The 22,312-nt window shown below is 45.0% G+C and overlaps 1 protein-coding gene across 5 annotated transcripts in view; it reads left to right on the plus strand.

Annotated features, from left to right (window-relative positions):
- The window catches only part of GDPD5 (glycerophosphodiester phosphodiesterase domain containing 5), a 157,954-nt gene that overhangs the window by 118,829 nt on the left and 16,813 nt on the right, over positions 1-22,312 (plus strand). For all 5 annotated transcript variants that reach the window (XM_085216660.1, XM_085216657.1, XM_010706274.4 and 2 more), the window contains exons 4-10: positions 934-1,027; positions 1,984-2,043; positions 4,444-4,542; positions 5,197-5,290; positions 8,289-8,434; positions 18,203-18,285; positions 21,847-21,997. In XM_085216660.1, coding sequence (XP_085072786.1) covers positions 934-1,027; positions 1,984-2,043; positions 4,444-4,542; positions 5,197-5,290; positions 8,289-8,434; positions 18,203-18,285; positions 21,847-21,997 — 727 coding nt within the window. The remainder of the gene's footprint in view (positions 1-933; positions 1,028-1,983; positions 2,044-4,443; positions 4,543-5,196; positions 5,291-8,288; positions 8,435-18,202; positions 18,286-21,846; positions 21,998-22,312) is intronic.

The following is a 22,312-nucleotide window of genomic DNA, read 5'->3' on the forward strand; positions in this document are numbered from 1 at the left end:
TGAGCAAACAGACCTTGTAAAGTCTATGCTCTTCCCCCAGAAGATCATGAATCTGAAAAAGATCAGAAGAATGCAGTTTCTCAAACCAGACCCCTTTTGGGAAACCTTAAGGCAAATTTCTGTCTCCACTCTTGCAGGAATCGTAGAATCACTAGATGTCCTGAGTTGGAAGGAATCCATAATGATCACCAAGTCAAACCCCGGCCCCACAGAGCCCCCAAACCCAACCCTTTATCAGAGCAGTGTCCCAGTGTGAGCTCTGGCAGCTCAGGGCCGTGCCCACTGCCCTGGGAGCTCTGCCATGCCCACCGCCCAATGGGGCAGAACCTTTTCCTGGTATCCAACCTGAATCTCCCCTGTCACATCTGCATGTGGTTCCTGTGGGTTAAATCATATGTTCTTTCCACCACTGGAATAGGAGACACTGTCTGTGATGTGTACAAAGATCCCATTTCTTCCATCACCTTGTCCCTTGGAAATGAGTTTGGACCTTGAGTGCACGACACAGTGATGCACAGCAACATTTGTTCTCTTCCCCTGTCCTTGATGTGATCTCTTTATTGAATTTATTATTCTGTGAACACATGGGACAGCTTAGGCAAAAAACAAATGCAACTTTTCTCTTGTTTGTAGGGAATATTCTTCTGAAAACTCAAGCCCTCCTCATGTCAAATTGATGTGGTTTTTTTTTCCAAAGTAATGTTGTTGCTGTGTTTGACATAATTGTCTGATTCCTCTTTGCAGAGTTAATTTCCCATGAGGGATCAAAGCACAGACTCGGGGTTTTGTTTCAGAGTGGTTTGTGCTTTTTGCTGCCTATCTCTCATCTGTACACTGGAAGCAGAAAGGCCCATTTTCTAAAGTTCTATCTCATCGTGCTGAAGTTGCTATGGTGTTGAATTCCTTAATCTCTATTTCATACTTACCTTTCAGGTTTTTATATAACCGAATGGGATATTGGAGTGACTGGTCCATTCCAATACTTGTAACAACTGCTGCTGGCTTTACGTACATTACAGTGTTACTGGTGAGTATAACAGAAATGTCATTTGCCCAAGGTTTGTGCATTATTTTCTTTTTAAAGGCCATGAATTCCTCACTCTTCCCATAACCTGAGTAATTTTCCTTTCAGAAGTGATTTTTTTCTTTTTCTCTCTCATGGCTTTAAGTGGCCTGAAATAAATAGAAAGTGAAAAATGTGTGGTCCTCAGCCACAGGTGATACAGTGCAAATATAAACACCCTGATGCTGGAGGTGCAATTGGCTTAAGGAGAAAAACAATTCTTGCTTCCCTTAGTATGACAAAGTCCAACTTTGGTGTGTCGATGAAACCCAAGAGCAAGTTGTTTCCCCTAGTGTGATGAGGTTCCGTGTTTAATGGGGTGCCCATGCAGGCAGCAAGCCAGTATCTTGCCCACAGAATCATTTGAGCTGGAAGTTGGAAAGGTCATCTAGTCCAACTTCCCTGCAGTGAAACCCATATAGGGTTCCCAGGAGCTGTGCACCTATGGACCACACTCTCCAACTCTCTGCCTCTTGGAGGGCAAAGTCTCTTCTTCCACATTCCTGGCTTTCAAGTGGATCAAGGGGAAATGGTTTGATGTTGAAGGAGGGCAGATTGAGGTTGGATGTGAGGGGGAAGTTCTTTACTCAGAGAGTGGTGAGGTGCTGGAACAGCTGCCCAGAGAGGCTGTGGATCCCCGTCCATCCCTGGAGGTGTTCAAGGCCAGCTTGGATGGGGCCCTGGGCAGCCTGGGCTGCTGTGAAATGTGGAGGTTGGTGGCCCTGCCTGTGGTGGGGGGTTGGAGCTTCGTGATCCTTGAGGTCTCTTCCAACCCAGGCCATTCTTTAATTCTGCGACCATCCCAATCCTGATGGGATGCTCTTGTTTGGTTGCCTTGGGGCAGGTGGTGTGTTCCTGCATGTGCAAACACTTAAAGGTCATGATGTGCCATTGTTTGACTCTTGTTTTCTTCTTTCCAGATACTAGCACTATGTCACATAGCTGTGGGACAGCAAATGAACCTACACTGGCTTCACAAGGTAAACAGCCCTTTTCAGCTTGGAAGGGAGCAGAGGTTTTAATTAAACATGAGGTGAGGGAGTGGATGCTGCATGGGATGCTCACTGTCCTGGAGCTTGGGGGAAGAGCATAGACTTTACATGTTGGTGGTGCTTGAGTTCTCATCTCGTAGGACTGAGCAAATTAGCAGTAGTGGCAATCAAAGCCTGGGAACAAAGACTTTGCTTTGTGCTTGGTGAACTGCTTCAGGGTCCCTGCTGACAGGGGATGAACATCTGAAGTGAAAACCTCTGTTTCGTGAGAGCAACTTGACTTTGGTCTCAGCTCAGTGTGGTACTCTGTTACGAACCTCTCTCACATTGCTCTGTGCTGAGCCCAGCCGTGTGGGAGCGGCTGAGCAGATGTGAAGCTGTTTGGGATGTGGTTGAAGTTAGTGGTGCAGGAAAAGCCCCAGGAGAACATGTGCACCCCCAGCTTTACACTGACATTGTAGAGGCTGGGGTTTGCTGAAGTCCCAAGAGGCCTTGCTTTGCACGTAAAGCAGCTTGAGTAAGATTTCTGTGAAATACAAGAGAAGATGCAGACCTGATGTTTGGAGTACAGAAGGGGAGAGGAAGGGTAGCAGAGACAGTGCCAAAGCAAATGGCTTGGCAGCATTATATTTTAACTGGCAATTTGCTAATAGGTAATTAAGGGACCGGTCCTGTGCGTGCCAATGCACCTCCTGAAGGCAGAACACAGGCCTCCCTTTCCCCTCAGTTGTCTTTTTCTAGAAGTGATAGAATTGGTTCTTCCTCAAGGTGAGGAGAAGATGCAACGTAAAGAGGGGGAGGAGGCCGTCTGACTGCTGCTGGAAAATAAGTTGTTGATCCTTGAGTCTAACATATGTTTCTTCATTGGGGAGATGGTATTTTCAGATGCGCTCCAGGTGGTTGGTGGGTTTGGATGAGTAAGTCCTGAAGAGGAATGTGTTGGAGATCAGGCAGTTCTCCTTGCTACAGAAACCCACCCTGCCTCCCTTCTTCCAAGAAGAACCCATCGCCACTCAGACACATTGCTCTGTCTCTCTCTGCCCTTCCCCACATCTCCTTTCTAGGAAGGGGGAGATAAGAGGCTGAAATAAGTTACTGTGCTCTCTGCAACCATCCTGAGTTACCTTCAAGTATGGATTAAAGCACATGAAAAGACTGATATGGGCGAACAGCACCATTTCTTTCAGCTTTCTCATTGAACTGGTGCTACTTGTTCCTATGGAGAGTTGGGGGTGACCAAAGGCTAAACTAGAGGATGGATCTTGTCCTTATGTGCAGATGTTGGGGATGTAGAGTTTTTGTTTGTCTGAGATATTAAGAAAAAGTAAAGTTAGTCTAGAGAGGTCCAGGGCATCCTAGATGATCAATTCATTGCTAAGTATCAGCTTGTCTCCTGGACTGATTTCAGGTGCAGACAGTACATAAGATCAAGACAGCAGCAGCATCCTTTGAATCCAGCAGGCACGCAGCACAGCAGAGCTGAGATAGCAGACAGAGAGGCGGAGGATGGCAAACTGTTTTTTGATAGACAGCCCACATGTAGTCTGTCAGATCTTTAAACTGAAGTTATTTCTATGGCAGGTTTTGATGGTTTGAACTTTTTACCTTTGAAGTGGAGGTGACATTTCCTTTTTGACTGCTCCGCTCAACCTTCTGACTGCTTCCACTTGGAGATGGGGGGTCAGCTGGGGGAAGTGGCTGATGGACTGGGTCGCATCCTGTTCAGCCAATGTGTCACCTAGAGCCTCTTCTCGTGCTACGATATCTATTTTCACTGCTCTGTGAACATGGCTTGAATGCTGGCCATGCAGCTGTTGCCATCTCAAACCCAAGTGCAGTCATATCAAAGCTGTGCTGACCCATCTCAGAGATGACTGCTTAGCAGTGGGGATATACATATATATTCACCCTTTACTGAAGGGCAATTTCACCATCTGTTGGGTTTATCTAAGGTTTATATCTAAAGAGAAGAGATGGAGAGGCAAGGTGGGTGAAGCTCACCAACCTACCACAGTACATTGCAGAAGGGCCACGAGATTCTGGGATCATTGCTTGAAGCTGCATGGCAGAACCCAACCTCTATTCAACACTTTGTCGGCAGGGCAAAGCACCTGATCCTTCCACACAGTTGACCTCTGTGTGAAGAAAGTGGGACTTCAGCCATTGTGAGATGTGTCCTACTGGGCCCTGTGCTGTATCCCCACTGGTGGGGAAGGGGAGATTATGCTGGGACAGCACACAAACCCAACCTCTCTCATTCTGAGTCCTAAGACTAATGGTTTTAGTTCACTTACTACATACGCAAGCTTTTTTTCTCTCCATTTCCCAAGCTGTAGAAACTTATATTTTTATAACAACAATACAGAGGTTCCACTCTGTTCACTGCAGATTGGCCTGATGACGACCTTGATAACCACCGTGGTGACAATGTCATCGATAGCACAGCTCTGGGACGACGAATGGGAGATGGTATTTATCTCACTGCAGGTAAGTTCTCTATGGGCATGCTTCCCTACGTGGGCGAAGAAGCAGTCACTCTGCTTCCATATCTTGGGCTCTTTCCTTTGAACTCAGAGCCTATGAAAGGCTTGAGAGGTTCTACTGTTGATTACTGCTGAATATTTGGTAATAATACACAAATCTGGGGAGAAAAAAATAGCATTCATGCAAGTGACTAATATTTCTCAGAAGTGCTTCCCTTTTCCCTGCTTTCTAAAGATAGAGGCAGACACTGGAGGACAGAAGCATGACTCAGAGGAACTGTCTCAAACTTTCTCTCATGGTGTTGCATCACGATGATGTCCAGTCCTGTGTGTTCAACTGGACTACAGGAAGAGTCTCAGTGGCACCAAGAGCCTTGCCTAAAATTGCATGGTATCTAAGGAGGCCTCTATCAAATATATGTTATTGCAAGGGGGTTAGAGCTTTCTTGCTTTCCTTTCGTAGTGGTCTGAGTGCCAAGGGTAGCAGTAGGGTTTAGCAGAAAGGGCCAAAGCAGATGCAGGAGCCTTAAGCAGGAATGCTGTGAAATTCAACTCAAAATGGAATCACCAGATGTGCTGTGGAGCCCACAAGATGAATGAACTTGGAGGATGCTGGGGTCTTTAATCACTGTTTCTCTCCTGTTCTTGTGTCCTACAGGCCACAGCCCCTTTCTTGCACATAGGAGCACTTGCAGCAGTCACAGCCTTGTCGTGGTTGATAGCAGGGCAGTTTGCACGAATGGAGAAAGCCAGTGAGTACCAGCTGGGCATCTCCTCTCTTGCCCTGCGGAGCGCTTGTGGGGAGGGCAGGGGCTGCAGGCTGCTGTCGTGTGGTTGGGTCCTCCCAGCAGAAGCCAGGGCTGAGCCCTCCTGGCTCCTTCATGGGGATGTGGAGACTCAGCTGTTCTAGGGAGGTGGAATGTTCTCCTGTCAAAACCTGGCTGGAAGGGGAGCTTCTGGGCTGTGGATACACCCAGATCCCATGAATGACGCCTTGTTGTTGGAACCACAGCAGGGCTGGGGGTGAAAGGGCTGTTTTCAATGATGTAATGAATAAAAGCATCTGAACTTCCTCTAATCTGCAATAGGAAGTTGCATCCTCCACAGCTAACACACAGTGTTCTTCTCTTATAAGCACTTTGTCTTTTCCCCAGCAACTTGGGTCTTGTTCACATGCATTTCTAGGTGGACCTGTCTCTTGAAAGCCTTCCTGGATTTGTTGCTTGTGATACATTAGAGGGCTCAGCAGGATCTGACCCAGTGCTTAGATGCTTCCAAAACGCACATTGAGACGTGATCAAAGATCTCTAAGGGAATAGAGAAGTGAAGGACACACGTAACCCAGTTCTTCTGCCTGATGGTTGGCACATAGCAGGGGGTTTGAAACGAGATGATCATTGTGTTCCTTTTCAACCCATTCTATGATTCTGTGGTCCTATCCACTGAAACACGTTGTGTGCATCTCATTGCCATGGGTTCTCCCAAGTCCAAGCTTTGTGTTTTCTTGGAAAATAATGTGCTCCTTCTGTACCCTCAGTTGCATTTTTCCTAAGGATGTCCATGGATGTTTTCCGTGCCAGTTTCAGAGCAGTGATTTTAATTGGTATTTAACCTGCAGCAAGATGGGAGCCCTGGAAGGATTTGGCAACACTTGTGAAAGACTTCCAAGGAGAGGGTGTTATGCATGAGGAAGGTGGTGGCTGCAGATTGAAAGATTTTGATATCCGGAGAGACCTTCAAAGAAAGAATTGCTCTGCCTTAATGTATAAATATGCCAAAGAAAGGTGTACCTGGTTCTTCTTAAATATGTCCTAGCATGTAATTAGGCTGCCAGCTGGGGAAGGATTTCTGGTAATGCCTAGCACAGGGGCTGCATGGGCTCCTTCTGAATTCACAGCTTTTCTCTTGCAGTTGTTTTTTCTGATTTTTTTTTTGTTCTAATTTATTTTTAATACAAGCCAGGAAGCTGTTTCCCTTTTCTTTTTCTGCTCCTGGTATTTTTTATTATTATTATTTTAAAAAGGAAAAATGCTCATCTTTTCTGTATCACTGGATCTTATATTTCCCTATGTATTTCAGGGTCAGTTTACTTGTTCAAAGTGTCTTACCTAGAGGAGTTCATGTACTTCTTGGTGCAGATATTGTTGACACGGTAGTATAAATTCTTTTTTGTTGCTCTTCAGTTTAGCTTTTCTTTTTAAAAAATGAAATCTCTGTGAGAACATACAGTCCCTTACGAAGGGAAAATTGAAAATTCCACTCAGTAATAGTAGTCTTTTGGAAATAACTGGTGCACCTATAATCATTGCTCCAATGGTACGTTCTTGTTCTTTCTTTGATACATCTGATACTTTTCAGTACCTGCCTTTTTTTTTTTTCCCTGGTAAATTGGCACTTTCTTTAATCTTCTACGCTCTGTTTTCCAGACCTGCAGAACAGAAGTTTTTTGAACGACTCCAGTAATTTAGAAAAACAGTATCTTGTTTTCAAAGCCTATTTCTGAGGTCAGATAGAAAACAGTGAGCTCAGAGCAGCCCTGGAAGCCTTGAGTAGCAAGGGGGAATGTGAGAAACATGCCCTGAGAGCTCAGACCTCTTTGGTGTGGTCAGTAAGAGCTAGAGGAGTGGAAGAATAGGTTGCATCTGAAAGTTGTATTGGTCCTTCCACGTTGCACAAAGTGGAAAATTTGTCCTGTTTGCTTAGCTTGGGTGCTCACCAGGAGACCTCTTTCCAAACAGACCATCCAACTGCAAACTTGACAGAATGAACTTTGGTTGTATTTTTCATGCTTGTATTTTTTTTTTCTTTTCTTTTTTTTTTTCTTTTTCTTTTTTTTTTTTGCATCTTCCCAGTTGCCCTGTGTGAATGGCTAGGTGTAGTTTTCCAATCCATTTTAACATGGTCCGTGACCCATGTGTTGAGGCATCCTTTCCTTGTAGGTGCAGACCACTAGCCAAAATATATTTCAAGCTTATTCTCTGTATCTGAGCTGCTTAGACCCTAGAAACCTGATCAGTGATGTTCATAGGGTAAATGAGCATTGGGCTGGGATCACCTCCCAGCCAGTTCTAGTGGTTTTGACACCAAATAATACACAACATCATGACACCATACATTTGTGGTGCAGGACATAGCATGAACTCACTTATTGAGAAGCCTTTCAGTTCCTTGAGTGCTTTATGGGTGACTGACAACTCTTCCAGAGAGAGGAGGAATTATCTGTCTGGATGAGGAGCTACAAGATATGGTTTAGTACCTTGTGGTAGCCATGGTGATGGGAAGATGGTTGGATTAGATGATCTTGCAGGTTGTTTCCAACACTGTGATTCTATTATCCTATAAACTGGAAAAGTTACTAGTGTTACTTTCTGGCACTTGAATGAGGCTGTTGGATGCTGGATTCAAAAAGCATGAAAACAGATCAATAGTGGCCAAAACCATAGCTGGACTGTTGTGACCTTCCTTTAAAATTTGCTTTCTCCGTCTTGCATTTATTGCAAACATTTGCCTTGTGAGTTCCAAGGTTACCTCACTCAGGACTTCTATCATTCTACGACTTGACTAGATTTTGTTGGCAGATTTGTTTAATAGAATGCTTTTTCCTAAGCAGGGACATCTGCTGTTGTGCTGGGGGCGATGGCTGTAGAGCAGCCTCTGCTCTGAAGCAGGAGGAAGGTCACTTGACTTTCGCCCTGCGGTAGGAGGACTTTGACCAACATTTTCACCATCTTTCTCTCTTTCCACCCCCAGCTTCTCAGATGCTGATGATCACTGCATACCTCGCGGTCGTAGTTGCACTTTACCTCGTCCCCCTCACCATCTCATCCCCTTGCATAATGGAGAAGAAGGCTCTGGGACCAAAGCCAGCCATCATAGGTCACCGTGGGGCACCGATGGTGAGTAGCTTCACATTCAGTGCTGTGGTGTCCAACTCTTCTGCCTGCCTATGAGATAGTACTGGGTCTAATGGTCTCCAGGTTGCTCTCTGGAGAATATTTATGGCAAATGGTTTGGGGTCTGCGTCCTTTGCAGGACTTCACCAATAGTGGTTAACCTCAGCTCACAGCAAGATGCCTTGAGTATGTGGCAATCCACAAAAACAGACAAAAAAGCTGTGCTTGAGCCTACATGGCTGCACTGCAATCCTTCATTGCAGATCATCGTGAGACAGAGCAAGGTGATGAAACATTCCTGTCATCTGTCTCTGGGTAGACCTTGAAATCATAGTGAATTTCTGGTTGTGCCCGGATTAAAGATGGGACTTGCTGGTTTGGTCACAGCTCTGGTGTAGGTAATGGTGCCCTGTTGTATTTGGATACACTGGTTTGAATCTACAGCCTGGGTGCTTTTGGATCTGTTTCACAGATGTACCTCCATCTCACCCTGTTGGTTAATCGACCTTGTAACAAGATGGCACACTGCAGTGTAGACACTGGCCTTGGAAATGTGTTTTTTTTAGACACCCAGCTAACATTTTTGTTTACATTCAAAGAAGGAAACATCTCTGTAGGTTGTCAAAATGTATTTGTCAGGCTGGAGTGTGCTTGAGCTCTTCTGCAAGTGCAAGTGTGAGCACTAAGAGAGATTAACGCCTACTACAACCCTGAAGTATTTTGTTTCAGTTCTCTTTCTTTTTAATTATTCATTTCTTTAAGAAATCCCTTGACACACCAGCTCAATTTGTATTGCTCTTTTAACTAAATTGCCTCTGTGAATGATGGAATGAAGTTCTGGGCATTACAAATGCTTTTTACTGTCCCACAGAGTTTGTACCAGCCTTGAAGGCCAGAAGGAACTGTGTGAGAACTTAGTCCTGCACAGCAGGAAAACACAAAGATCTGTTATAAGTCTTTATCCCTGTAGAGTTTTTAGATCCTGTCCCTAGAGAGAGAAACAGGCTTTCAGGGAATCCCTGGAATCACCATCCCTGGAGGTGTTCCAGAACTCCGGTCAGTGGAGGTGGTGGGGGTGGGTCAGGGATTGGACTTGGGAATCTTAGTGGTCTTTTCCAACTGATATGAATCTATGATTGTAAACAGCCTATAAAATTATTGTGTTCTCCAGACCGTACTATTTTATGCATAACTGACTGTATCTTATTTTGAGCAAGACTTTCAGCAGATACTCGGTCTTTTCTTTGTATTATGTTCTTTCTTGGAGCCACCAAACAATCCTTACAATATGGAATAAATATGCCTGAGAAGATGCTGCTTGCATGTTAGGATGAAGACAGTTGCAAAGGTTAATGATAATAATAAATATAATAATAATAAAGCAGTGGTGTGAAGGATGCCTTAGAGCAGAATGTGGAATTGTGGACCAAGAGCTGTTTAGCACAGTTCTTCCCTTCATCATTTCCCTGATAGAATGAGCTGGCTTTCTGTCACTAGAGTGGAGTGGAAGGGGACAATCCTTTCCCTGCCCTCTGCCACCCCTCTGTTGGTGCAGCCCAGGGGACTGCTGCCCTTCTGGGCTGTGACCACGCACTGCTGGCTCACGTCCCTCTTTTTGACCATCAGGATCCCCACATCCTTCTCCGCAGGGCTGCTCTCAAGGTATTCCTCTCCCAGCCTGTACTCATGTCTGGGATTGCCCAGCTTTCACTATATAAAATCATAGAAATATTAAGGTTGGAAAAGACCACTAAGATCACCAAATTCCAGCCCCAGACCACCCCCACCATTCCCACTGACCGTGTCCCTCAGTGCCACATCTCCACAGTTCTGGAACAATTCCAGGGACAGTCATTCCACCACTTTCCTGAGCAACCTGCTCCAATTAATGACATCCCGAGTCTGGAAAACTTCATCTAACATATAGTGCAAGTCCTAAGGTTGTGCAATGTCAGGTATGCTTGAACAGTCGTGATTTTGAAGCCTTGCCAAAAGGCATTTCTGCTGATAGGATCATGTTTTCTCAGGGCTACTTAGTACACTTTTGCTGTTGAACCCAATTGTATGTAGGTTTAATTTGGAGAGATGGAGCCTAGCGGAGCTGGTGAGAAGGAAACAGCTGAGAGAGGGGTGTGGAGACCAGGCTGTAGGACACAGACATCCTCCCTTGAGCAGTACCCAGATCAAAAGTCTTCAGAGCCTGGGAGTTTGGATCCCAAGGTGATGCTGGATCTAGTGGGGCTGGAGATGATAAACAGCTCTGCAAGGTTTTTTTCAGATCTCCTGAAGCAAGACAGATGTGATTTGTGAGCTGTGCAGACAAGCAGGCTCTCTGGTGGAGCCCAACAGCTGCTTGTTTCACCAGTCTGGCAGGATTGGATCTGTAATGCTGCATTTACATGACCCATGTTCTTATGCTAGAAAGGTACAAATAGTTTAGAGCTGTTCTGATGACAACCAGCACAGGAGATCTATGAGATGAAGATGCTTGCTGTCCTGAGATAAAAGATTTGTTGGGGTGATAGCATGGTTTTTAAGGCAAAAAAAAAAAAAAAGGTGAAACTGAGCCTTTTATTGGAAAAATTCATGTGTGAGTTCTTCTTGAGGGATGCATGACCCAGTACAGTGATTCACCCAGCATGCTGAGGTAGACTGCTCCTCATACGTGGGCAATGAACTTCCCCTGTGTTTTACAACCTGCTGTCCTCCCTGTGTGCACCCAGCCTATCTCCCTTCTCTCATTCCTGTAGAATATCTGAGAGCATCGTTTGCAGCATCTGACTGCAACTCAACTGCTGTCCTCGTTCTGTGGAGGAAAAAAATGAGGAACAGAGGCCAAGTGGCTCATGTGATTTATCTTAAAATGCTGGTGGAGTATGTCCTTGCATTCTAAGCAGAAAGAGAAGAAAAATTGGGAAGCATCTAGGCATCAGTACCTAGATGAGGCACAGCTCTTTGCAGTACAGGTGACCTACTGTCTCCACAATGGCTGTCAGTTTGTAATGGTGGTAATGCTCCTTCAAGAGGTATCTCTTTGGTGTCATCCTTTTCTGCTCTTTAATTCATCTCTGGAAATGCTTTTCTGCATAACTCCTCCTTTCCCTTGCCTAAATATCATCCAGTCGTGTCCATTTCTCATTGTGCTAAATGTCTTATCAGGGTGCTAAAAACCCTTTCTTTTAGTTGATCAATTGGTTTCTTTTTAAAGGCTTTTTTTTTAAGTTAACTCTTCAGCATCTTTCTTTCCATCTGGACTCCCAGGAGAGCATCAGTGTAAATAGCAGTGGTGTGTGAGGCTTTGAGGGCACCAGACGTTTTTGATGTCTGTCACTTTGAAGGGCTGTTGTGCTGGTGGGTATGAGAGTCATTTGACACCCTAAAACAGGAGATGGGGGTCTCTGAAACTTTTGCATGTTAATCTAGTTTGATGGCATTACAAGCAGGTGTCCTTGGTCCTCCATCCTTTTTATTCTATTTTCAGCAGTCTACTTGCATTCTGTCTTCAATGCCAATAGATTTGAGTGCTTGTGATATTTACACTGAAGATACACCAAAACATGAGTTTTGGTGGGAGACAAAGCTGGGACCAAATCTGAAGTGAAAATGAATAATTTAATCCAACTAGACACGAGTTTCAGTCTCCATTTGCTTCTTTAAAGTCTTCTCCCAGATGCTTTCCCCTGTGGGCTGCTTAGAGCTGAAACAAGCTGTGTTTTGGTTTGAGATTTGAAGAAGGTGCTCTCCATGATATTGAGTTCTGCTTGCTTTTAGTTTTACCCTCAGTGTACATTCCTTATGAGAAAAATTTGACCACAAATTGCAGGTAAACCACCCAAAGAATCATAGAATCATAGACTGGCTTGGGATGTACGGGACCTCAAGGATCATGAAGCTCCAGCCTAAATGAACCCAAAGAGCTTGGGATACTCAGTATTTCAGCTTTAGGAAAATGCACTGAACCTAAAAATTCACCTCCTGTTATTGGGACCAGAAAGGTACTGGTGGTTCTTAAAATAAATAAATAATATTAGTAAAAATAATAAACAAAAAACCCCATAGGGCTAAAGCTGTGGAACCAATCCCAGCATGTCAGAGATGAGAACGGCTCCGAATTTCAGAGCTGGAGGCTACAAATAGCATTGAAATGAACATTTTGGCAACCCACCCAGACAGCTGGCTCTCAGCATGTTGCAACAGCACCATCCCAACATCTGTCTGTGTGTCACAGAGCACGTGGGGCTTGCATGCTGTTGAGCTCTCCTTGGCAGGCAGCAGCTGTCTCCACGCCGTGCACAGGCACTGTGCAGGGAAGGGCGTTTTTGGCTTTGCACAAGTTTGGGGTGGAAAAGTACCCATTAATGGGATGAAGCACTTTGTGGAGCTGGTGTTTGAGTCATCGTCCCTCGAGGTGTTCAAGCAATGTTTAGGTGTTGTACTAAGGAACGTGGTATAGTGAGGAAATATTGGTGATAGGTGGATGGGTGCTCTGGATGATCTTTGAGGTCTTTTCCAATCTCAGTGGTTCTGTGATCATGATTTGCCTTTTGAGATGTTTAAAGGGAATGTTTTGCCCTGGCAGGGAACACATGGCTTTGCTTTCAGGAGAATTCCAGCAATATACACATGTGGAGTTGTGGTGTCTCTTGCTTTTTCTTTTTTTAACATACCTGTAGGTGAAGATCATAGAATGATACAATGGCCTTGAATGGGTTGCAAAGGCCCACAGTGCTCATCCAGTTCCAACCCCTGCTGTGTGCAGGTCACCAACCAGCAGCCCAGGCTGCCCAGAGCCACATCCAGCCTGGCCTTGAATGCCTGCAGGGATGGGGCATCCACAGCCTCCTTGGGCAACCTGTTCCAGTGTGTAAAGATTCTGACATTCACTGGCAATTCTGAGATGGTGTTTTGCCATCTTGTAATGTCAACTATTGATAAAACCAGTAGTGAAGACTTTCGGTTGGGACTGTGGCTTATTGGAGAGCCTTCAGCTAGTGAAAACCCTGTGACTTCTTTCTGTTACGTTTTATTTACCCCTAATTATTAAAGATATGGCCAGGTAACCAGTCCAGAGGTCCAATTTATAGCAGCAAACAGAACTCACGTCTTCTGTCAGACCTGGAGAGGAGCTCGTATTCACTGGAACCAGTCTATACAAAGGCGTTCTTTAATTAAATCAAGGTTTGACTTCTGCATGTGATACACCAAAAATGAGATTTCACATGCTTTCTCATTAAATCTCTAATGGTTTTTTGCTTAAAATTCTATCCTGCTCTCCAAGGCAATACTATTGCTTTGCACCTTTTCACTTATTTTCAGCATAAGTAAAGCATTTTCTAGAAATGTTAGATGCAGGTGCTCTATAAAATACCTTGAATTACTGAGGATTAAAGATGCTTTTTTAAAAAAAAAGTGTTGTTACTGCCTCATAGTGGCACAGTGGGACCTTAATAATGAAAGTGAAAGTACTGGCAGATCCCAGCCACAAAGAGAACATCCAAAAGACATCTTCTCATGGAAGGAAAACTCCAATTCTCAGGTATTGCCCTCATCACACCTTGTGTTTTAAGTCCAGTTATTGGCTCACAAGGAGACAACAGGGAATGGAGAACTAAAACCAAATTTTAAAATGATGCTTATGGATGGGAAGAAAATCCTTAAAACTTGTTGTGGCTGCAGTTAGGGTTTGGAACAAATTTGCTTCTTCTGTGCAGGCTTCATCATTAGCCTCCCTAACATGCAAATGATGCAGTGATGCAGTGCTAATTAGAAGGAAAGCAGTGTAGTGATGTCCAGCTGGCTGTGCACTTTCACAATATTCATTAAGGAAGGTCCAGAGCTCTTGGCTTCAGTGCTCCTTTTGAAAGTATTTGCTTCTGAGCACAGAAGTAGTCAAAATGAGTTCATTCTTGGGCAATTTTCTAGAAATTACTTGCTGTGTCTTCACTCACAGGAGCAATCTGAATAGCAGGCTGATTCTTGCAGGGGTTTGAAACTATCAAACCAAGGGCAGAGGAGGAACAGCTTTAAGAAACTGCACAGGGCACTGTCTGTGGCGTTCAATGGAAGTTGGCATAGTTGGTGGAATAGATTTGGAGGTCATTGCTCCCTTCATCACAATGCTGACTTCTTAATCAGCAGATTGTATCCAGTTGCATTGGATTGCTGCAAACCCAGATTTGGGATTTGATATAATTTGCTTGATGGTATTAAGGAGGAAAGTCATCAAATAAAGTGGGCAGAGACAGAGGGTAACACAAGCAGGATTATGTATTTATTTAGTTATTGCAGTTTTGCTGTAGAACAGTAAGCATGCAACTTTTGCACCAACTGTTGTCCTCCTTAGACACATCTCTGCATGTCACAGTCAGAATCTGGGGTTTTCAGCTCCATCTCTCCCGGAGAGACACAGACACAGGCAGGGACAATGCAAACATCTGTTACTCTGATTTTCCCTATTCACAAGCTCACACTGTACAGAGAGGTCCTGTTTCCAAAGAGGTACCAGAGGAACTTGGGGGTTGGAGCTCGATGATCATTGAGGTCCCTTCCAACCCAAGCCATTCTGTGACGCTATGAACAAGCAATATTTGATTTTAGGGGACAGATATCAGTTTGCCTTCTTGGCTTCTGGTTGAACTCTACTGGGTCGTGTCATTAGTGTGAGTGGCTCATTTAGTCTCCTTGAGGCTAGAATCAGCTGAAAAGGTTAGAAGGACCAGAAGGACAGCTTTCCACATCAATGATGGACTCAATTAGAGATGCAGTTACTTACATTGATGAGACATGACACCATCGTGGGGCACAGCACTGCAGAGAGCACCTCTGCTGACGTCTGTGCTGCTTGCTGGTTTAGGGCAGCCAGCGATGTTCTCCCATCTGTGATGCTCTTCGGGTGATGCTCTTCACTTCTAGTGGTTGTGATTAAGATGACGTTACAGCTCCTCAGAGTGCATTTTGATGGTCGGAACCAAAGTGTCAATCTGTTTTTGGAACAGCTGAAATAGCAACATAGAATCATAGAATATCCTGAATTGGAAGGGACTCATAAGGATCATCGAGTCCAACTCCAGCATAGACCTGCATGGGGTTCTCTGAGTTTGTTTAACTTGTTAGTTTCTGGAGATTGAGTTCCTTGGAAAGGAATAGGTGTGCCTCCTATCTGAGCACCTGCATGCCACTCTGATGGGGTTCAGTTTTGTCCCTGAAGAGCAAAGCTTGGACTGCAACCTGTGTAGGGACTGAGGATGATGCAGGAGTGAAATATTCCACTCCTGGGGCTGGGATCTTGTCTCCGTTGGGGTTAGGCTCAGTGATATCTCTCAGTGCTGGGGATGGGACCATCAGGCATACTGCTCTGAAACTCAATCCCAGTGCAGTCTGTTATTACAACATTGCCACTAAGATGCATGAGCATCCCTGCTGTCTTTGCATGGCCAAATTTTTCCCTTCTGACAGACTGAAATCCTAAAATCCCATCTCCAGAAGACTGTTTGCCTATGTGGCTTTCATTTTTTGCCTCTGTGTGCAGTCTTGGCTCTGTCTAAACTCACTTTTCCCCAGCCTAGCTGATGGAGGAGACTTTGGCCACCCTTCCCCACCTTTTCAGAGGGATGCTGCTGTTCTGGCCAGGCTTCTTTGCCTTCCTTTAGCCCTGCTTCATGCAACGTGGGCTTTTAATTGCACAGGTGGGTAACAGCAGCGCCCTTCATCTTTGTCCTACCCTTGGTGAAGGGTTTTACATCGATTGCTTAGTGGAGGTAGTCCAGCCTGCCTTTTCCAGTCTTCCTTCGCCCAAGAGATGATTTACAGCTCAGCACATTTTGTTTTCTATTTCTGGCACATTTGCATCCCTGGTGAGGTTGCTTGTAGGGACACGGGTTGAGTTGCAGCTCGGTGTCACCTCTTGAGCTGGGACTTGTGCTGCATCCAGCCACCAACCCTTCCTGGCTTGGGCTGGTGGTCTCGCATTGCCTTTGAGTTTCTAGTCTCTAGTTTGAGCACTGCATGCTTTATTTCCTTGCAACTCCTGCAACCTCTGAAAGCAAATATTGAGCGCAGCCCAGCGCCGAGTAGTGGATCGCCTTGCAGTGCTCACCCCGAGGAAACCTGAGCTACTTGGAAAAGAAACTCGAGATGCTGGGAGCTGAGGAGCTGAGGTTGGGATCCTCGTGGGGCTGCTGCTCCCTGGTGACAGCTCTGGGCATCGTGGATCTCTTCAAAAAACTCTTTTCATCTGACCTTATGTGACCCAGCACAGGGTTGGGCTAGGGGATGTGGTGGGATGTTGGTTCCTGCCTAGACAAGCCAGGCATTGACTGGGAGCTTTTTGGGGGGAAGATGATGCACCTCAGTGTTGGTTTTGTTGAACGAACAGAAAACTTACTGATAGTGGTGTGTGATTTGAGCCAGAGGCATTCAGTGCAGACATTCTGTATCTGTACCAAGGTTGTGTTGCTGCCATTTCTGAACTGTATTTGCTTGGGTTACTTTGCCCCAGAGCTTGTCAACCTGAGTGTTTAAATCAACCAGTTAATAAGAAAATGAAGGTGCTTTAAAGATCATAGAATCATAGAATCACAGCATCACAGAATGGTTTGGGTTGGAAGGGACCTCAAGGACCATGAAGCTCCAACCCCCCACCACAGGCAGGGCCACCAACCTCCACATTTCACAGCAGCCCAGGCTGCCCAGGGCCCCATCCAACCTGGCCTTGAACACCTCCAGGGATGGACGGGGATCCACAGCCTCTCTGGGCAGACGCCTTAAATATAAAAGTTTATTGTGCATGTTGCTTGCATGGTGCCTTTAGGTCTTTGTTCTTAAAGTTATCCTCTTCCCAATCATTAAGTGACGGTTGAAAATCATGGCTTGTGAATCCTTATTGTCCCTTGATGGAAATTACTGTTCCTTATGGGGTGAGTGGAAGAAGAGGATGCTACAGGTGCACTAAAACTGACAGCAGAACTGGAAAATAAGAAAATGTTTTTTCAAAATTGCTTTATTTTGGTGTACTTGTATTTTAGTGCAGCCTGTCAGGTTCTCTCTGTAGCTATCTGGATTTTTTTCCTGCTCTGCCTGTCAGTTTATGGGCATTTTGGGTTTAACTGTACTGATTTTGTAGAAAAACAAAGCATTCATTCTCATCCTGTATTGTTTTTAACAAAGCCTAATTCTGCTGCCATCTGGTCCATTTTATAGGGATGAGTTTGAACTAACATTTGAGTCTTTATCTGTGATTACTATAGGGATATGTTTTCTAGGCCCAAGGCTAATTTTGCTTCAGTGTTGGAATATTTGTTATTAAGAGAAATCAACTGATATTTATTTTTAATGATTGATTACTTTACTGATGGAGAGATGTGACAATGAAATGTTTTCTACAGGACCTGCAGTCTTGTTGTTCCCCATGGTAGGGGTTATACCCTGATCTATAGACTTTCTTTTTTCCATAGTGGCATCTTAATCACTGTTTGCATAGGAAAGCAGGAGAATAAAGAACCATTAAGGTAGCTCTACGCAGAGCCTGTGGATAGAGAATTGGCATCACATGAATGATTGCTTTCTGTGGGTCCTCTGTTTGGGGACCACACTGAGCAAATCTCTCATGCACCAATTTCCTATTTGGCTTTCTAGTGCTGCAGGCTATGATGTGCCTGCACTGAGCTCCATCTTGAGGATGGGGTGAAAAGCATTGGTCATCTTCAGACTTTGTGTTTTATACGTGTGCTCACATACTGCTAAACTTCTACTGCTCTTTTTTTGGGGTCACAGTTGGCACCAGAAAATACCCTGATGTCCTTCCAGAAGGCGGTGGAGCAGAAGATATATGGAGTCCAGGCTGATGTCGTACTCAGGTAAGCCAATGTCATACTTGGTGTGAGCATGGAGGCTTTCTCTATGCACAGCCCAAACCATGCTCTTGGGTCTCTACCTGCTGTCTGGTTGATACTGGTCTTTCCCATTGAAAGGGGCTCTCATGGTGAATGTGTCTGATAACTCCCAGGGGAGGCTTAGGTTGGATATTAGAAAAAAATTCTTCTCAGAAGGAGCGGTAACAAATTCATAACATAACATGGCTGTTCATGGAGGTGGAGGAGTCACCATCCCTGGAGGTGTTCCTGAAAAGGGTAGGGGTGATAACAGGGAGCATGGTCAGTGAGCAGGGTGGGGTGGCTTGGGGTTGGACTTGGGGATCTTAGAGGCCTTTTTCAACTGTAATGATTCTGTGATTCTATGAACTCCTAGCTGTGTCTACTTGTAGTGCACTGATGCTACAAATCATTCCACTGAGATGATGGCTGAAGGTGAAGTTGTCCAGTTGAGAGAACCTGGATTCCTTTTCTTACGAAAATAATAGTAATTAACCCAAAGACAGCTGTTTATCCTAGAACTTGCTTTACTACAGGGACACACTGCACCTGGTTTCTATCATGGCTTGAAGTCAGCTGGTCTTGGGGAAAGGCAGAAATGCTTAAAAATGACTTTTACTGGGCAGTGTGGAGAAAGAAGTGATCCCAAAGTGACTTCCTTGTGCTGCAGGTCTTCAGGAGGGTTTTACCAGCCTTGCAAAACTGTCCGCAGTGATTTAGCAGCACAGGAGTAAAATCATTCCCCTGCCCTCCTTCACTTCACATTACTGCAGGGGGAAGGAGGAACCTGGCCTGACAGTTGCCCATCAAAAAATCTTTCCCTGCAGGCAAGTGTTGAGTTGACAAGGCCAATTTAGATGTCATTTAGAGTTACTTTGAGGACCGTGCTTTATTCCAGGAGTGTGATTGTTGTCTAATAGTCTTCCTTTCTGAACCGTTTTTTGCATGTATTGCAAGAAGGTGGAAGTGGCGTGAAGGGAGATGCAGTGCCTTATCTTGGTGATCCCTCAGTTTTCTGGGTTCCAGGTATAAATACAGTTAGGACACAAGGCTGGTATTTTCTTTCTTTTTTTTTCCTGTTCTCTTTGAAAGTTGGAAAGGTAGTTTTGCCTGGTGGAAGAGAGATTCTGGAGCTTAATTGTCATGGTGCTTCCTTTCCTTCCCTAATTGTTTGAAAGAACGTGAAAACTGACAGAATTTCTTCCCCTGGGGAGTCATTGTGGAGAGACGAAGGAAGGATTGGGATATTAGGAATAAAAATCCTTCTTTCAAAAATTACATTATTAATCATTGTGAAAGAATAACTGAATAGGTTCCTCCTTTATCCCTGACGAGAGAGAAGGCTAGACTCTGGGAGGAGGAGAGCTTGAAAAGATCCAAGAGCTCTCCATGTTGCCACCCTCCAGGCATCTCAGAGGAGCGTTCCAAGCATCGCACAGCTCAAATGATGATGCTCTTAATGGATCAATTATCCGAGGCCCTTCTGGGGAGACCCAGGATGCTCTATAAAAAGAGGCCTTCAGTGGCATTCAGGCCAAAACCAGAGCTATCAATACAGCTGGCAGAAGTTTTAGGAAGAGTTTGCTTGAACAGTGCTCTTCAGTGTGTCTTGCAGGGTCACTTTCAGTTCACCTCCTGGGATGTTTCCATACTTCCCACTCATTCCTCCTCTAGAAGAATATAGGTAGGCCACTGGGACATAGTCACATACATCACATCCTGCTCCCTATCCAGTGATGCTCCAAACTGGGTGGTTCTGGTTACAAAGCCAGCACTGCTGCATTCAAAGCTTCTTTGCTTCAAGCAGAAATAGCCTAGTATTGCTCCATGTTCCCCTCCTATCTTCCGTCTCCTCTCACCTCTCTTCTGAAGCTCTGATTTCTCACTCTGAATTATTTCTTCTGACCTATACCTGCTAATATGTTGGTCGTGATTCTCCCTGCATTGTGCTGAGCAGCTCTGTACGGGGAGGGAATGGACAGAAGGGAGTCAGTGTGAAGTGCCCCATTAGTTTCCATGCTGTGGTTAAGGCTCAGCGGTATCTAATGATGCTCTGCTGCAAGATGTTAAGGCTTGAGCACCTATCTTCCTTAAACAGTCCACGCTCATCATACTGCAGTTTCTTAGCACCTTTCTTTTGACTGTAAATATTAAAAACTCTTCTAACTGCAGAAGTGTGGTGCACAGCTGAGCATGGTGTTGCTGTGTCAGCATGCTGCTTTGGATGGAGAGGGACATGTTGGCATGGTGCACACCAGAAACAGCAAATAAGATGCAAGTGAGCTTATCCCTTTGTGATAAGGGACTTCAGCAGGCAGTGGTAAAGATGGGACAGCATTTACTCCATCATCCCCAATTGTTGTCTTGTACTCCCCGTAGCTCTGTGGGTGAGTGCTCAGAGTTATCTCCTAATTCAGATAGGTTTTGTCTTTTAACCCCACCTCATTTCCGGACATTATCTGCCTAGTATGAAGATGGGCTTCATTCAAGACTTTGCTTTGGAAAATGTCACTGTAATCAGGCTGGCTGTGCAGAGTTTATCTTGATTTTTGAGTGCAGACAATTGTCCTCCAGCCTTTAATAAAAGCCTTCATTATCCCACCAACGATCCAGCCACAGAAAATTGGTCTGAAAGAAAGCTTGAAGAGCTTCGTAGGCTTCCCAGAACTGCTGTTCTGTTCTATCTAGGCGGCTTAAAAACCACAGGGCATGCACTTGGCTATTTGGTTTCTTCTGAGAGGTGGGTTTTCTTTAAAGATGGATTTATTTAAGATGCATGAGCATAGCTACTCATGTGAGCATGGGTGTCTCCTCAAACCAGTTTCAAAATGGAAAAGATTATTTAAGAGCAATTTTAGTAGCTTGTAGCCCTTGAATCTTGTTTGAAGCCCATAAGCATTAAGTTCCTGGATGGACTGAGAGCTATTGAAAATATTGCTCATCATCTACTTATTAACCATTTGAGAATAGCTTGTACCTGTGTGGATGCATATGTCTGTGGATGAAGATATGGAAAAACACTGACAGTTTTTGGAGCTACAGACATTGCAGGCATCTTTGGTTGGTGTTGAGCATTTGTGGTGGCTGGTCCTGTCTGAGCTGAGAAGCTGTGGATGCCCATCCCTGGAGGTGCTCAAGGCCAGGCTGGATGGGGCCCTGGGCAACCTGATCTGTCGTGTTATTCAGTGGGTGGCAGCCCTGTCTGCAGCAGGAGGTTGGAACTAGATGATCTTTGAGGTCTCTTCCAACCCAAGCCATTCTGGGATTCTGCAATGCATGAGTTTGGCACTCAAAAAATCTATGAATTGGAGAAGGGTGGAATGGACTAATGCAAGCATCTAGCAGATTTCTAAAACATTTTTCCTCTGGGTACGTCTCATTTCAACTGGTATTGAGGCTGTTGGGGATTAGTTGGTCAAGATCTTGACAATGATTTTGATGTGGTCCTTAAAGCCACAGGAGAAGCTGGAGTGGAGATGGCCATTTCTCTAGCAAAGTGTTACATGGTTTTTGTCTCAACCTGTAATGGGGTCTGTGTCTTTGCAGCTATGATGGAGTGCCATTTCTGATGCATGACAAGACACTCAGGAGAACAACGAATGTGGAGGAAGTGTTTCCAGGGCGGGCCTACGAACACTCTTCCATGTTCAACTGGACTGACCTGGAAACGCTCAATGCTGGAGAGTGGTTCCTACGGGTGCGTACCTATAGGATGTCCTGCAGCCATGGTCGTGGGATGAAAGCTCTGCCTAAACCCTCCTTGAGGAAGCTTCTCTGTAGAGTGGTCTGAACTGCATCTAGACCAAGCCTCTATGAATTGTATGTAGTTCAGTCCACTGCTAATCATGTAGTTTGACATCCCACCCAAAGCATTCACAGCTGCCTTTAGGTAGTGTTGCACAGAGGTTGGGGCACTGGCCTAGACTTCAGGAGCACTCTACGGGAATTTGAGTTGCTTAGTCCTCTCTCTGCTTTGCAACCTGGGGTAAGGAAGAGAGATTGTTTTTCTCTG

This window comes from Meleagris gallopavo, chromosome 1 (genome assembly GCF_905368555.1).
Source record: "Meleagris gallopavo chromosome 1, MGAL_WU_HG_1.1, whole genome shotgun sequence".
Taxonomy (NCBI): domain Eukaryota; kingdom Metazoa; phylum Chordata; class Aves; order Galliformes; family Phasianidae; genus Meleagris; species Meleagris gallopavo.